The sequence below is a fragment of the Anticarsia gemmatalis genome, chromosome 6 (genome assembly GCF_050436995.1).
Source record: "Anticarsia gemmatalis isolate Benzon Research Colony breed Stoneville strain chromosome 6, ilAntGemm2 primary, whole genome shotgun sequence".
Taxonomy (NCBI): domain Eukaryota; kingdom Metazoa; phylum Arthropoda; class Insecta; order Lepidoptera; family Erebidae; genus Anticarsia; species Anticarsia gemmatalis.
Genome location: NC_134750.1, coordinates 9,188,645 through 9,207,453, shown reverse-complemented (window position 1 = coordinate 9,207,453; position 18,809 = coordinate 9,188,645). Strand labels below are relative to the sequence as shown.

The following is an 18,809-nucleotide window of genomic DNA, read 5'->3' as shown; positions in this document are numbered from 1 at the left end:
GAACCTTTTGCTCCTAAACATACGTATCCATATTTTACAGACTATCTAAAATAATCTAAATAGAGAAAGGACAGTTTCCAGAGTGTCTAAATAAGGATTGCCCTAGGCGTATAGCAGGATACAGTTTGCCGATGACGACGGTAGTCTCAGTGGGCCAGGAGCCGAGCTTATCAGCATATCGGGGGTACAATCGTATTTTTTCTTTTCGCAGAGAATTCAGGATTTCAGTAACATTAAACCTCCAGAGACGCACAACGCACTACTAGATAAATTAGGAATCTACGAGGATGATAAAAACAATTTGAAAATATGTGGTCTTCTAAAATAGATGCATTATCTTAAGTTATTATTGTGTACGAATATTTTATTCTTAATTTTATTGTGTAGTCTCAACATCAAAGAAACTTGGCCAAGTTTATGGCTAGCGTGACGTCGAAGTAGGTTACCTAATTATTTTGTCGAAACAATGATGACAGAGTTTATAGCTTCATAGTTGTTAATTTGAAACAGAAACACGCATTTATTTTAAACGTCGAACTCTAAGATTACGCATTGTGTACCGACGTCACGCAGCAAATTAACTACATTTTTAAAAATAACAAGACAACATACATTAAAAATTGGCATTGTTATTTCCGGAATATCGAGTTCAATAGCCTAGATAATTACCACTTCGAGACGTTTGCTTGGGTTTCCAACGAACGAGGATTATAATTTATTTGTCAACTTTAATATAAGGCTGGCTAAAAATAGTAGATGTAAACTAGATAAAATTCCCGAGTAAACGGCGATGGAAAGCGGTTCATTCGTGGGCTGGAAGCCGCCTCTATCAGTGATCGCCTAGCCGTCTGATATTTTGAAGTGTAGTTTAAGTTCAAGGACTTGTTGTTTGTTTATCTCAGGTGAGATGGAGTCTATTATTTAGGAGACAAATGTGAATATTGGAAATAAGATTTAAAGTTATCTATCAGCCATTTTTTACCTTTATTTTTTCAGTTATATTTAAGTTTTTGATATGGGAAATATATAAACTGGGATTACCCTGAACGATATGGCAGCTGCACAGACATTTTCGCTAATAAGTCACCGCGTGCACTCGCGGCCGCGTGCTAATCTGCGTAGAAATTGATGTCTACGTTTCGAGTGCAGCCTGACTCATAAATCGGAAGTATCGAGAAGTGAATCATAGGAACTATTGGCAGGGACTATTGGTACATGTCGAAGTGATGATCAAACAGCATAACCGTGATTACTGATACATTACAGGTGAAGGCGCCCAGCGGAGAGACTCACGCGCAGCTGTGGGCGGGCGGCGCGCGCACTCAGTTAGAGACAGGCATCGACGCCGCTCGCACGAATCTGAACGCCGCACAAGGTATAAACACTAAAAAGAAACGCTTATCATGCTTCATATAACATTAGCACTAATAAAAGCTTAAGAATGTCTGTGTATTTTTTTTTCGACGACTAATCACCTGCCGACCTCGACATCCATGACTAACTTCATGAACAAGGTGTTCAGTTACAAAAATAATTTGCCATGACTTCATGCGACTGAAATAACGCGTTCCGCTCAAGCGGCTGTTATACATACAGTGGGCAGCCGCGGGAATATTTGCACAACACTCCATTGATGATGTACATGTACTCATTAACATCGTTGCTTTACCATTGAAACCTATCGACAGATTGCGAAGTCTGTATTTTGTATTTCTATATGAATGTGACGTGTTAAAATAGCAACTTATTCTTGTAGTGCAGACAGTCCGAATTACACGGCTGGATTATTTTGAGCCTTGATGACGGTATTGTTAACCTCGTTCAATCTATAAACATCTCTATTGACCTCACAACATTTTAATGTTTACTGTCTCCTCAGCCGAGGACGCTCATATTTCGTATCCGTTTAACATCAAAATAATGATAGTGTCCAGTTAAGTCCAGTAGCATTATAAATGACCGTTAATTAATATAATAATATAGCAAAATGTTCTCATATTTGTGTCCGATACACTTTAAAACTGATAGAATGTCAAATTAACTCACTCAAAAATGTATTACCACATTCACCTTTGATGTTTCAACACGGTGATAACACACTACACAGCTCCATGAAAATCATAATACTCTAGTTTCCATCTGAACAACGTTATGAAAGGTGTTCCCTGTTGAAAAACATCTCCAGTTATCTTGATATAATTCCTAAAATAAGTGCGCAAATATTTATTACGCATGCGGCCAAGGAGTCCAGAACGAAAATAGATTACACCTCGCCGTCCACATTAAATATCGCATCTTCAACACTATGGAGATTACCAACTATTTTTCCTACACCTACACGAATTCTCTAACAAAATTTTCGCCTTCGAGATATTGTTTCGGATGCATTCATAAATTTATAACAAAGTAACGCTGTATTTTTTCCTGGAACGTTGTAGAAATTGTATAAAATGGAGTTGTTTTATGAGGCTGCTAGCGACAACAGCCTTGCACTTTTAAGACACTATAAAGACGTGATACTTATTCTAGTTTATTTTCGAGATATAAAAGTTTATAAAAAGACAATTGACTATAAGCTTTCTACACACGATACACAAATGATAAAAAGAAAACAACTAGCCTTACTTTTCATTGGTATTTATAATAATGTTCTTGCATTTGTGGCATTTCACATCTGAATTCAATCGAAATATGTTAGAGATTTGCTTTAAATTACCAAAACACATAAAACAATACATACTCTAACGCATACTGAATGGAATTCCGAGAGTTTGTTGGTGTTCCAAAGATTCAGGAATTGCAACGAAAACATCTAAACACGTCATTTGCATCCATGAGCCAATCATAAACGGATGTGAACTTTAAGAGAATTTCATCGTACTGGCCACTATAATACTAAATATTCATCATGCTTTGATCTTCGCTTAAACCAATCGCACTTACAGTTTAAACATGAAATGTAACAAATGGCATCAAAACTTAGTACCATATCGAACCCGGACATCGGTAATTTAATAGTGGATCTGTTCTACTTGAGCAGATTGTAAAGGCTTATTGAGTACAATCTTGTTTTCATCAATCTGTAGACATTACGTAAGATATCTATTTAACACTTGACACGAAGCGTTGGGTTTATCCACTGAGACTTTGTTTGTGCTACAATAAAAAAGAAAATGTATTAACAGCTGTTCACACAAAATATCAAGGCATTTTCACAGTCATTATACTGAAAAATATGCAAAATAAATCAATATTATGACAGATTGCTTCTAGAATCTGCGATCAAAATATGCAAAATAATACACTTTTGTTTCAAAATCAAACACAAATCTGTTATCGCGTTTCCTTTTTCCGTATTTACAAACGAAAAAAAATATTTTAAAAATAATTTGTTGTTTTCTTCGATGTGGTAACGTAAAGTATGCTAATTCTAGAATAGAATGTGTTAGACGCCTTCCGTGTCCATTTCGCAATTACTGGGAACATAAATAAATCCCTACGGTGAAGTAATGGACCGTTTGTTTAACTGCACTATTAGATCATTGAGACACTAATTGCACAACAAGTGGTTAAATAACTCTAACAGTAAGACAATAAGCCATTTAATTTGAGTGTACACATATTGATTAGGCTGTAGGGTTATTATTGACACTTTATATAAAATTATGTTTAATTATCTAACGACCAAAAACGTCGTTTAAAAACATACAAATTCCTGTACTTATAAAAGACAAAAAAAGTCTTAAATTCAATATTATTCGTCTAGATCGTATAAGTGAAACGATGTCCATCAATATTACCGTCGCAAGGCCAAATGCACATTTTCTAATATTTACGGCGAAGGATATCAATATTGCAATCTTATATTCTTACAAAGCTGTCAGTACATTATTCGGGGGAAAATATGATAGGCGTCGTTCGCGTTGGCTCTGCTAATAAAAACGCAATAACACGAGGTGTGGTGCGGCTGCCTCGGGCCGTGAATCTTCCACGACTCTAATAAAATTATCTCATGAGGAGGATAAAATTTGTCATCCTAATCTTTATGATATGCGTCCTGTGTAAATATGGCGGATATTAAGGGGAAACTAGTTATCATAGTTGTGTTACAAAACTAGCAAGTATATTGCATATTTCAGTCGAAAAAATGACTTGATGGACATTCCCGGTGACATGAATTTGTATTAAGGTAGTCAGTAATTAAAAAGGAAAAAGAAAGTATTATGGTTGTAGAAAGCGGAACTTGATCAGCTTTATTGACTAACAAAGTATTATGTTTATGTTTTGTAAGTCATAAAACGATGTATTTTGAACACAAGGTTCATAAACTTTTATTGCGAAGCTGCTGTCATAATTATCACACGATTTAAAACACTATCATTAAAGAAAAGCACTTATGAATACTTTGTACCTAACCTTCAAAGTATCTAAAGAGCAATCAGCAATCAATATTTAAAAGAAGCATACTTTATAGCTCTGAAAAAGCATGCAGATAACAAACACGATTCGTTGAAAAAACGTTTGTTTCTCGGCCAAGAGTAACATTATAAAACACGTGATTACGTTTACGTAACTAGTTTCTAACCACTTTTTTCATGTCCCGATGCAAAAGCTGGACTTTGTGAACTATAATATAATTAGAACTCTCTTATGCCCGGTTTTTCAAGCATATTTAACGGTAGTTTATCTATTCAAACTGTCATGTTTGTATCAATAAAAACGCTATCGAATAGATAAACTACCGCTAAATGTACACCAGAAACTGGCCATCAGTCAAACATACACACACAACGTTCAACCTTTTTATTCAATTATTACTTTTTCTACTTTCCAGCGTTGAACGAACGACTGAAAAATGGCAACCGGCCCGAAGATAGTACACAAGCAGTTCAACTCGCCCATCGGGCTGTACTCGCAACAAAACATCAAAGAGACACTGAGCAAGCACATGCAGAACCTGGGCAATGGCACCGTTGGGTACGTACACTCTACAACACGGTTGTTTACTAACAAATACACTCTAGCGGTTAGAACCACTTCAATTTACCTTTTACATTGATCGGAAGTTTCAATTACCAAAAATTCGCGAGTTGAATTGGATCTTCCTGTAGCACTATTTCTCCACAGGTGCGTTGACCGAGGAACTTTATTGATTTTTAATTAAAATAAAAGGTGCCTAAATTAAGGAGTGAAATCGCAGAAATTATTTGCGTTGCGCAGCTATGAGGTATCTTTATGATAATAAACCTATGCTTAAATTATTAAAATTCATTCCAGTAGAAAACACAACTTTCATTTTCACTTCATAATTCGCAAAAAGTAGATAGAAATAATCCCTCAAATCTAATTAATCAGTAAGTCCGTATTTCTTTAAGAAAATTGATACCTATTAATATCTTACGTAATACAGTAATAATTGGTTACTGATATAATAATTCATGACAGCTAAATCCATTACGGTTGCTTTCAATACATCCCATTGGAGTAGATAAGTAGACTCGTGTGAGAGGTCCAATAAGCCGATATAATAGACACCTTGCTTTATGAGTGTGAGCTCTCAATCGTATTTGAAAAGTTCGTTGGCTTTTACGTCGGAGAAATGATTTTCTTAACACATGTATAAACCCACCCTCTATAATAAGTTAAGCTGTTAAGATCTTAGTTTTAAAGTCTTGTGGTCAGTGAAATTAATGTCGAAAAGAAAAAAACAAAACGTAACTTTTTTTTAAATTTTCGTATGCGTTGTTTTTTTATTTTCATAGAAAGTTTTTGGGGTAATAATTTGTAGATATCATCGTATTATTCTAATTAAGGAAAGATAAACACAAAAGTCAACTTCCCGGTTACAATAAAACTGTGTTTTTTTAAACAAGGAAATGACTATCCCTTAAAACAATGACTTTAAAAATATTTTCTTAAGGGCAAGGTGACATTAACATAAACAAAAGCTCTATAAATAATTCAAGTCGTTCGTCACATATTTTTTCAGAGATTCCGGTGGGAAATAAGACGGCATTAATGGGCCGAGGATGTATGATTACCTGTTTGCCTTAAAAATAGCGGTATCGGTCAAGTAAATAGAAAATGTTTCGGACCTTGATGAAATGACTTTGTGACGAGGGACACAGTTTCTCATTTACTTTGTAAACATAGAAAGGAAAAAAAACGGTAACCATCGCAGCTTTATTTATTGCGTTTTAATTTCGTGCATCTGCCACATACAGCAATGTCATTATTTTTCTCGTTGCTATGAGATTCGTGGAATTAAACTCTTGATGCATATTTGTTTGATGCAAAATTTTATAAAACAACACAAAAGTGTATTAGATTATGTTTAATGTCACTGAATCCAATTTACTGTACTTTTGGCTCTTGATCTTGAAAATAAAACGAAACAATAAAGGCTAAATTTATAGTCGTTTTTATTAAACATGCTTGTCTATACATCATATAGCTAGGATGGATGCTCCGTGGCGCAGTGGTTTAGGTCGCCACGCCGATACCACTGCAACGGGAGGTCGTGGGTTCGATTCCCACACGGGACAATTATTTGTGCGATCCACAAATAATTGTTTCGGGTCTGGTTGTGCTTTGTGTCCGTTGTTTGTAAAAGTCCTCGCGACACAAGAGCAATTCTTAGTGCGGGAGTTGTCTTTTAAAAAAAAAAAAAAAACTGAACTTCTGTAAAGAAAAATATAAAAAACATCCGTTTGAAATGAATAATACTAGAAATTGACGCGATTCGAATGGCATTTCTCGAAATTGTCGTTTTAAAATCCGTTGGTACTTTGTTCAAGATCTTTGCTTTCGGTAATGATCTCACACAAGAGATATTTAATTAGAGCAGTTTATTTCACTGTCAGAGAAGGTGAAGAGACAGTATAAATACGTAATACAAGGCACGTGTGCCGTTGATAGTTTGCCAGTGAGATGACGTGCTATTGATACAATTGTCTTCCAATTAGTCAATGACTTCGAACAATAGCTCCTCATCATTGTTTACGTCCACAGAACATTTTCACCATTACTTCGAATTTATGAACTTATATATGTTTACAATTGACATTCTTTTGTATAAGTTATGCGTAGTAATCGATAGGTCTTGGTGTTACTGATGATTTTATTAGGAGTAGCGGTTCTATAAGTGGAAAATCAAACATTAAAAATGTCTTTACTAATAGAAAACACTGTGTGGTAACAATATTATTACATTCCAAAGAAATTACTTTACTATTATACTTACTACAATTTTCGGACAATTAATTTACCTCATAACTGCTGCATTTCGCGTGAGTATATTTGAAATATGTTAATCATTTTTGATGTATTCATTTTATAACACATATAAATCAATACAATCGTTTATTGTGTTATCTCAAACAAAGAATAAATCAAAGAAAATTCCTAGAATAGCGAGTCTAAACGGAATGCGGACTGACTGCAGTACGTTAAAAATAGCTGGCGTTAACTATAAATAAATCGACACCACACACTTATGTATAGCAAACAAAACAAAATGATAGACGTGCCAATAAACAACCGATGAGTCATGCGAACGAATCAATATCCCCGATACATATCTACAGTCAAATGTTACTGTAGATTGTACACACACGTAGAAAAATACCGATCTATGAAAGTTTTCTCACATACTTTTGTGCTAAAATTTGTAGGTCTAAATTGCCTATATTGGTTCCTCAGTCAGTTTTACGCTTCAACCAGCGAAACGAAACAAGTCAAACATTATTTTAAGTTCCTTTCTTAAATATTTTTTTTTGAAAGTCATTAAGTAAGGCGGTACAATACAGAACTACGCGATTCCAATTTTTGACCACGATCGATGTAACTGGATCAAAATGTCGAGTAATAAATAAGGAATCGTAACCTTCAAAATTTTCGCGGCTCGTAAGACCCGCTGTGCCTCTTCATATGATATCCAACTTTTTTCGAAATAAATCAGTGAATTTCTGAGTGAATCAAGTACTTTAATTTTAATCAGATAATTCTTACTAAATCAATTTTCACGTACAATTACGTAAAGTTTTTTATGTGGAAATGTGGGACCTGTATCCATCCAATAGTTACACAAGTTGTTAACAATTTGTGTATATGTCGCATTCCCTTGAGGTATCGTTAGAGTAAAACGCGTCAACTGTGTGTGACCCGATGTGCATTGACCCTATTTGAAACCACATAACACGTTACAAAATGAAGAATCGTTCTGTAGGTATACAACAAGCTATTAAACCGAATACACAGTGGTAACAAATGGTTCATACCAATTTTATTTAAAAAGGTAAGCCTTGGTTTTACCGAATATTCTTTTTTGTTCTTTAAACGGACACCTACTTCTAAATACCAAGTAAACTCCAATGATAATGTTATTCAAATTAATGGTTCTAATGCAAATTATTACGTAGGGATCATTTTTATATTAGTATCTAATTCATTGATCGACAAAACTTCAGAAGGTTCTTTAGTCGCGACTTATTTCTTAGATATATTGAAATACCTTAGTTTAGGAACTTAGATAAAAAATATATTTATTTGTTTAAACAAGCGTGGTTTACAGAAAATCATTTCCATAAAATAGTTGCACATTGATTAAAGCCATCATTGAGTTCATAAATATCTTCAGAATTTTCATTGATTGTTTTTTTTTTATTTTCTATTGATCAACATATATCTATTATACACATAATAACATCTTGCAAGACCTACAAAGTGAACAATGAAACTATTCCGTGAAAACTCGAGTGTTCTCAGTCAGTAGGGAAGTTGGGCGGGTGTAGGGAACCGGCTCGCAACATGATACTCTCCTAATGTACCGCTTCTCACATATTAATTATCATAGTTCTCTACGTATAATGTTTGCTATTTTCCAGAACCAATCTTTTGGTGAAAATACGGCTTCGTTTATTTATATAGAAATTTTATTATAGAAGTTCCAAGTAGAGATTTTAATTGAATAGATATTAATACAAATTTGGTAACTTTAGAGCTATAATAATTTAAGCTTGTTCTATATATCAGTAGGTGTGATAGAGTTATAGAGCTTTGTTAAGTGTCCATTAGAGGAGGGGATTAGTGCTGTGTATTTTGTGGTGGACGTCTTAGAATTACGCATAATGGCTCCCATACCTTAAGATGACCCATCATACTATATTTAATAATGAAATTATTAGGAAATTGTTTATTAATTAATGCAAAAGTCTCGAATAGAAATTATTCACATAAGTAAGAAAGACAAGGCACACCACTCTTTAACAGTCTACATACTCAAACTCGACATCCCTAAGATAAAAAATATACAAGCAAAACTAATAACAGTATACCCCGACCTGGGAATAGAACCCGGAACATCGGGACTATTTGTCGTATTTGGCGCAGACAAGACGAATGAAGCTGTCTAGTCCAATAGATAGGTCAATGTTTTTACAAAAAGGGAAGTTGACTTGATTCTATCCATGTTTGTTATTCAATCTATCTGTTACGATGGAAGGGTCGAAACCTGATAAATAGATCAGATAGCACAGGATTAACACATAGAAATGCTTCACATATAAGGAAAATGCTCAGCTTTCGGATAGACGGTCAAGGCTGAATCAATGTGAAAAGGAAGGTTGATGTTGCAACAATTTAAGTCTTTTCATTTTTGAATTGTGCTAGAAAAAATATCTTATATTCGTTTTGTTTACAGCAAAATATAAAGATAAAAAATATATGTTAGAACACAGTAGTGGACACAAATAAGGTATAGGAACTTTTTTAATTTCAGCGCCGTTTATTATCGCCGATTAAATTTAAGACCCGTCCAGCATTTTACATTTATACCATGTATACAAAATGCGTTAATTACAAAAACTGACATTTACTTGCTACCAACTTTCTTTTCCTAAGCAATTAAAACAAAATTCTTATATTTTTGTTTACTTCGCAAAACACGGAAAACATCGCACCGAAAACAATTATATGAACAGCTAAAATTACTAAATCACGAGCACCATTTCAATGTTCGCAACTTAGTCACCACTTTCAGTCATTAATCTAGTGTTCTCAGACGACAATAAACACGAATGTTACAAATAATATACTTACATTTTAGTACCGACTATTATAGCTTTTAATACTTTGTAACTAATCCACTAGAACCATAACAATGATTTAATCATAGTATTAGTATAACTGGTATGTAAGTCTGCGTGTAGTTTCTTACGGGCGACAGGCCAAATAGAAAGCACATGAACAATTCAAAAACGAACAAAGTACTTAATAGATGACACTTGTGTCTTAAGGCGCCTTGTTATATAGGCTGTTTGATTTTATCGGAGCAGGTTGAGACAAATAATAAATGAATATATGAGTACGAATATGAATTAAATATACCTAATGGAATTTTTAATAAAGAGTGTAGTAACATGTGGTCGATCTCTGCAATTTCGACGTCGCTAAAACTCATGTATAAAAAAAGATAAATCTATCCTACTTATCGTAGTTAAACGTGTTTGTGAAGAATTTTGTATTTTACCTAAATTTCATGCGAGCAGGGCCGTGCGGGTCAGCCAGTTTATAATATTGAGGATTGCAATATTTCAGACTTTTTATTTAGGTGTCTTATGTTTTAAAACATAGATTTGTAATGAATTCGTACTAACATAGAGCTTTCAACACTTGCCTTGAACTGGTTGGTCACGTTTATTGGTTCAAATAGCTCACTTATGTTACCGTATTTTTATGATCTACAAACATTTATTGCGTGTCTGGGTGTTTGCTTGTGATTTATGTATGTCAGCATTTAGCAACCTATGAACATTGGAGTTGTAAATCGATCATAGTGAACTGTAAAAGTAAAAGTACAGTTTAAAGTCCCATAAAAATTACATTATGTTATAAATTTCTTGCGATTAACAATCCTTCAATATAGTTTTGAATGGTCACTGATATTATGTACATGTATTAGGACATATGGGAAAAGGATGAGGAAAAAAATGCCTGCTAAAACAGCAAAGGATTTATTATGATCGAGATCGATGAGATTTTTCACTATCATTTATTAAGTGATAATATAATATTAGTGATTGGTCATGCGAAATTTTGCGAGATGCGAGGTGTTACATAGACCGAATTGGAAACATTAATATTATTGTCGATGAAGTAGTTACTTCTTACTAAACGTAAAATACTGCCAAAACTATCTGCAAGCGTCTATATTAGACTTCTGTCCAAAGTATCCCATACATAGTAAAGAGATGTTTTGTTATTGTTGTCGCAGAGTGTCACAGCGTTTAATAACTGGGTCACCTAAATCTTAGAGGTCAAAAGACATGGTGAGAGTCAACAGCTGACCGTCATCACATTGAAACTAAACTATTTTGATCTTACTAAATTATTTAATTGATGACTAATAGTATTACTAATTGAATTTGATCTTACTTACAAGTGCAATTTACTAGTTTCTTGATATTAATTAAACGTGGCTGTTGGTTCTTTGACCCTAGCCTGTTTTGACTAGAGGTGTCTTAGCTGTCTGAAGATGAAGAAAACTGACGGTTCTTGAACGTGACTTACTTTCATTAGAGTAAACAATTATTTAGAACAGTTTTTGTTTAAAAAATAATGTATTGTGTCAAAACTATTTCGTACCTTTTGCCGTAAATTTATGATAGGTAAGTAGCTTAGATATTAATCTAAACTTGCTTGTTTAATTTTTGAAGCTGTCAACGCTAATTTACTTCTCCTATTTTTTGGTAGTTACCTTGAATTTTTTTAGTTTGAAGATCCTTTCTCAATTTTTGTATAAAAATATTGGATGATTAAGCGTAAAGCAATTTTTTTTTCTGAATCTTGTAACATATAAACATATAAACCAACCTGAGTATAAGTTGTTCAGAAAACTTGCCTTGTCGGTAGTAAAACAATAAAATTTCTTAACACCTTACCTAATTAACAACCACCTGTAAACAAATTGTCTTCATTGAAGCATCCAAAGATAAACACTGTGCCGATTTGAATGCCGTTGACCGATCAATTATGGAGTGGGCTCCAACAGAAGGGGCACTGACATTTACGCGAATGAAATTTAGCACCGCGCCAACATTGTATGCATTCCGCAATATGCATGTAGATCATCAAAGTACTGCTAAAATACATCGCAGCATCGAGCGAAATACATGATGCTCTTTGTTCGAAAACGAAGTGCGTTTGGTAAATGTAAAGTACGTAACGATAGAGGCACTCGGTTTATTTGTTGCGGTTGAAAGGTTTATCTGATATAAGACAGACTATGTTGATGTTTGTGAAAACATCGTAAACTAGAACCTAGATTCTAAATGTTTGCGCGTGCTGTTCAATTTTGTTACACGGGTAGTATGTACTTACATGTATTTACACAAAACAATGTATAAATGTATGCATATATTTTATTTAAAGCGAGTTAACTAGAACTGTGATTTTCTTTACACAAAAAGTATACTAAGTAGGTATGTACTGTTTAAGATGAATAAACTGCAAGCAACAATTACTGCGGCGGCTCTACTGTAGAAAATATATGTAATTTATCAATTACTAATAACTGCATACAATAATTGCTCGAGTCATTTCGTGCGAATAATGACTACCTTACATGACGGTTTATCTTCAATCTCGATAATAGTTGCGAAAAACAACAAAAAATGGAAATAAACAAGCAAATGAGGAAGGAGGCGCACGCGCAGCGGCAGTCGCGACGCGGCCGTAACCGCGCACTATACGGCGCATGCGCGAAATACGCGGATTCCATTTTCATAATTCATAATAAATTGACGCGATTTTCATATTTCATAAATGTCAACATTTAAAATCATATTCAGCGAATTCTAATACAACTGGACTGCTCGTATTATCAGTTATTTTGTTATTTAATGTTTAAATTATGAATTAAATAACAACTTTTGAGATATCAAGTTCAATAAATTGTAGAATAAAATCTATCTAATTTGATTAGATGACTTGCATCACTAAATGCACAATTAGAACCGTGAAATCATAACTGTAAAAATAGCCGTCGTCTGAAACAAAGCAGACTCACCGACGAGTCAGGATTTGGCATAAAATCGTATGCAGACTCATCTCAGTATACATAAATATTGAGGTGAATTTATACCCAGCCGGGGACTAATTAATTTGGTCTAAAGTGTATCGCGTGTGTTCGTGATGATGGCTACCGTCGTCCAAACAAATGGGTAAGGAATATTCAAATTATTGGCTAATTACTCTGTCGCACGACTGTTACAATATGAATTTATTGGAATTTTTAGTAGGAAGTGTTGAATAATGAGCATCAATGAGTAATAAATAATGCTTGCTGCTCACATTTGATTGTACATTATTAAAATTATAATGTTATAAAAACCATCACCCATCACACCATCATGTATTGTCAAAATGAAAAATAGTCTTTAAGTAGTGCATTTCAAATTACATTTTATAGATTTCAATTATACGTTTAACAAAAAAAGTTCCTACCCTAATAATACACATTCATAAGTGCTTACAGAAAATACATATAATTTATATTCAGTATATCAATAGTCACGATATTGCCACGTACAGTATGTTGTATATTTGATTTAATGTCTATACGATCCACATACCATATACAATACATTCACTCTTACACAATGCAAAAAATACACCAGTTAATTACATAATTTAGTTAAACTTCCAGTAAAAAGCATGACTTTACAAATCTTCGACAATTTTATATACAGGTTGTTTATATTTGTGCACCGGTCCAAGTAATGTCTGACATTGACATCTGATCACGTTACCAATAATGGTGCAGTGAGGTGAATGTAAACTCGATTTCTTTATATGGCAGCTGTTTGTAGTAGGCACGGTCAGATGTACTTGCACGGTGAATTATCTCACGTACGATAAAACTGGCTGTATTTATTTTTGGACACTGAATTGAGACATTTAACTTATATTTAAAGCTTTTAAAAGGAATTCGGTCAGACTGTTTTTGGGCACTGTTTGTGGACAACACGAATACGGATAGATTGACCAGAATAACCAGCCATAATATACATTATATATTAAAGAAACAATCATACGTGGTAATCACTACATTAAAAAATCAAGTCTCTTACCGCGTCTGACTGTTTCATTGCGATGAAATCAAAATCTATTCAAAGGATTAGAATGCGGATTGTACCAATAGATATAGCTATTCGTTAGACCAGGTGAAACCGGGAAGTCCCGCTAGGTTATAAAATAATTACGTTTAAAATCACACACCCGCGTAAAAACAGTAGAATGTGATAAAATACAAAAACCCAGGTACCTACTTTCGTCCAAAAGTCGTCCGGTCAAACCGCAGTCAGCCATAACAGCGTCACAAATCACATTTAATATAAAAATAAACACATAAACATTCGTCTGTTTGTCGCATTACGGCGGCTTATCCGCGATTTTATTACTTCGCAACCCGCCATACGTCACACTCGCGGGATCAAGATGAATCACCTGACATCTCCCGAATCGATGTACAAATTTGATAAAGTGAATATTACGACATATCATTTTGTTATCACAAATATATCCGGCAACAGAATTCAAGTGGGAAACTGCTAAAAAAATGCGCAAGTAGTTTTGAACGTCCATAAAACTTCCCGAGGTAGTAAACGCGTTACCAACTTAATTTTGTTTCAATATTTTGTCAAAATATTTAATAGTTATCGAGCACTTGTCTCCTACTATAAACCATATTTCTATGAAATTTAACGTATTCAGAATGGATAGAGTAGCAGACAAAAGCTCATAAAATAATTACTGCTGCAATCCTAGAATTAGAGATATTCGGAGTGTAAACAGCGGCGATCCATTTGTGGGGAGACCGAGGTTGGATTGTTTTAGCTAAGTGGGTCAGATTTCATGATATTATACTAAAGCTTCACAACTCCTTCCATAATTAAGGGTAGAATATGTTTCATTTTAGATGTACGAGTACTTGTTGCGTATTTTATGATGTGAATATTCATTAACGAATGTAGAATCTCTGTCACTGAAAAGCTATCGCTATGCTATATAGAGTGAAATAAGAATGGTTGAAGAGGGAAAACTACTTGAAATTTTTAAGATATCTTAATTTGCAGAAAGATTATATTATTGTGCCGTCATGTATTATTATCATATTATATTAAAGTAATGATTATGTATATAGAGCACAACATTCAAAGATATTTGCTATATGAACCGGGAGTCATCAACATTTACCCTCCTTACTCCTTACTCATAACTTTTCCAGCATGTGTATTATAAGTACGTTAAAAATACTTTACCTGAAAAATTTTAAGTTCCGAGATACTGGAAAAACAACTAGTACAATCTAATAACTCTCTAAATGCCAAGGTAAAATATCGCCCTCCCGTTTTTCACATGAGGAAAAAAAATTTCCGGAACACATCGTATTTTTTATCTTTTTTTCTGTTTTCATTCCGCGTCCACCCGCCCCATATTAAAATCACGGTCCGTGAAATTTCATCAATGTCAAAAAACTGAGAGCAATAAGGACGCTAGTTCTAAGTGCACAGTTATTTTTAGAGAAATACAAATATTTACCATTTACTTTTCTAAAGTTGGAAAGAGTCTCTTGAATAAAGAAGACGATGTTAGGATATTCATTTTTTATGGAGAAATCATTGGGCTATTGCGTTCATTTAAGTAATACGACATTTCTCTATGCGTAAAACCCACAAACCACACTTCAAAAAATACGATCGTGAATTTTCCGTTAGTACAAAGAACTCGTTGACATTTATGATTTCACTTCTGGTGCTTACTAATGAGAATGATTAATTACTCAAGATTAACGTAACAAAGTTATTTTAAAAGGGTACTACTTTATTGATTATTCAATGTAGCTAGTGTGGGCGTCATTAGGCGATAAAGTTCAAGCTGCTATCGCGATTAAAAAAAATAAAACGAAGCGTTAGGGGTAACAAGGCGTGCACAGCGCTTCGGGCGTTTTGTGATCAAGTTTGTTACTGCACAGATAACTCCGTCATATTTTGCTTTTACGATAAACTAGAGAGTAGAAAGCGAAACTTACAGATTCTGATGTTCGTTGTATTTAGGTAAACTTATGTCGCCAAAAGCTTTAAACACTGAAATCACGTACACAGACCCGAAACGGCCACTATAAACGTATATCATTCTCTCACCTCGATTCATGGATTTCTTCTGTGAAGTGTGTACCTAAATACTCTTCCTTGCAGTAAAAATAACTTACAATCTTGATAGCTGTGTATTTTAAAACAGTAATATTCCAGTTCATTGTAGATCATATTTTTTAATGATACACCTATGACCTACTTACGGTCTCATTTTAAATGAATGTCTTCATATATAAATTGTATGTATATGACCTATGACTTAATCTTCGTAACAAGAGAAACCGCACGCATTGGCAATGTTCGTTTTGGTCACGAACGTGAACTTTGTACGGCGGTAACAAACTCGGGAGAAAGTGTATTTAAAACTTTCAATTGCCTAACGGATTGAACAAAAAGGTTTGAGATAAAAACATACGAACCATTGTACATATGTGTACTTATTTATGTGTATGTATTTACATTCAATTGTGTGTTAAACGCGTAAGATACAAACATGTTTTGTTCTTCATTTATTTTTACCACTCGTTTATAAATTGGAACTGTTGGCACCGCTTCCAACATAATTTAATAAATCTCAACTCTTAAATTAAACGATGCATCAAGGTATTCGTACTAACTAAAAAATATAAAGAAAAGCCAAAGACCTCCGCGATTAAGGTCAGATAACATTTCTCGGATAATTTGATAAAGAATTTTTCTCATCAAAATGCGTAAACATAATTTATTTTGTATACAGGACAACACGATCAATTACATAATAAAATCTGTAAGGTTCGTTATCGAGTAATTTTTGCTATCGAGAATTTATGACTTGGATCTAAAATTTTGTTAAAACTGGGTCATCTCCTCTGACCAATAATAGCAAGAATTCTAGATTAAAAAATGTTTCGCTAAAAATGCTTCTTTGCAAGCATTCTGTGCTACAGCATACGATTACCGATTATAGAGTTTAATCTCTATTACTAAATAAGAATAGAAACATTACCAAGGAAAACTATTTCCACAATTTAGTTGTACTTATGACATTTTAACAGCTAATTAACAAGTTATTTTCAAGATCGTTAGCCATGTGATAGTAGCAAAAGATATAATATATTATGTTGCGCTAAAAAGTGTAACGGTTCCGCTCCGAGACAGTAAAATGTGTCTCATAATAGACAGCTTTCAAAACTAGTTATTATATAATAGATCCAAATCGAGGACAATACAAAATATATAAGAAGGCTGTGTCTGTAATAGGCTGGTACGAGCATAAAGGTAACCCCGAGTTACGTGGATTTTGACTTACACCTTATGACGGGTAACTCGAATGTGTACTAGACATTAAACGACTGTTATAAAAAATCATGAAAAATGTATCACTCCTCTTTAAATTAATATTGAATACATTTTTTTTTACTTATTTTTTGTACATAATTTTTCAACTATACCTGCCATTATGAGCATAATTCGTTCAACCTTAAGTATTTTCGACACGAAATGTTTTACAAATAAGACTAAAGCGGTTTCTATATTCACGCGATAAACAACTATCGCGTAAATATAGAAACCTCTTAAGTCTTTTTTACGGGGTACAAACCCTGTACTACAGATAGATCGACCAAACTTGCTAACACAATCATGTTACCGCTTTGTCACGGCCTCTTGTGTGACGTTCCCACGTAGTTTCCTGTGTTTGAACAACAAAGTTAATGTTTTTACATGACTTTCCGAATGGCAATGATAATCGATTTAGTTTGAAAGTGAGTGAAAGTTGCGTAACTACATTGATTTTTGTTTCCAAAGGAAATTAACCGCAGTTTAGTTTAGGCAGTCTTGATAGATAGTGGATCATCAATCAAGTTAAACTGTACTTAAAATATGTTAATAACAAAAGTTTACAGACATTATTGTATTGACAAAACAAATCAGCTTGTTATCCTTTGAAATTAGTAAGCTTAAGTTTTTTTTAAGTATGACGTAGAAGCCGAAACCTTACGACAAGTTATTTAAACATTTTTTTTCTATACTTTTGTCGGAACTCGAAAAAATTACTTAAACTATTAAGTAGACGTAACTGGAAAAATAATATGAACAACAATAACAATTACTACAACCACACTACACTAAATAATAACGAAGAAATATGATTTTAAACGTAAAAAATATATTGTTTTGAAGTCCACAACAACACGAGAAAATCTAATTATTGGTTTGTAGTTTCTTTTCTAATACATTTTTGTATATTTTTTATCTTCATTGGTTTCACTGTTGATGGACGTTTTTCTTTAAGAAAGAATTTTCTTCTATTATTTTAATTATATTGTTATAAAGTTTGTACTTCAGTTGTTTACGTTAATTGACAAGTAAAAAAAAAAAACACAGGAGTATTTTTCTGCTGACAGTTTTTTAATTATTTATAAAATATATTTCTATTATAATAAATGTAAGACATCTGTTTTATCTGAGTTACTGTGGTTAACTATTCTTATTTACCACTTATACGAAATTTGAAAAACCTTTGGTAGTTAGGTACTATTCTTTAGTTTGCTTATAAGCTGTATAGAGTCAATTTTTTTGCTGTTACTGAGCTTTAATGTTCTACAGCCTTTATTCACGAAATTTCCACTATTTGGTGGACGTTATTATCACTATACTAGTAACTGTAGTGTTCCT

At 33.6% G+C, this 18,809-nt stretch overlaps 1 protein-coding gene across 8 annotated transcripts in view; it reads left to right on the top strand.

Moving 5' to 3' along the window:
* Window positions 1–785: 785 nt before the first annotated feature.
* LOC142973709 (uncharacterized) overlaps window positions 786–18,809 on the top strand; it is a 29,742-nt gene continuing 11,718 nt past the window's right edge. For 6 of the 8 annotated variants that reach the window (XM_076115679.1, XM_076115676.1, XM_076115672.1 and 3 more), the window contains exons 1-3: window positions 786–902; window positions 1,267–1,375; window positions 4,835–4,977. In XM_076115679.1, the coding sequence (XP_075971794.1) occupies window positions 4,856–4,977 (122 nt within the window). In that variant the 5' untranslated portion in view covers window positions 786–902; window positions 1,267–1,375; window positions 4,835–4,855. Of the gene's footprint in view, window positions 903–1,266; window positions 1,376–4,834; window positions 4,978–13,042; window positions 13,221–18,809 lie in introns of those variants that run through there. The other 2 variants (XM_076115675.1, XM_076115677.1) reach the window with 2 other exon arrangements.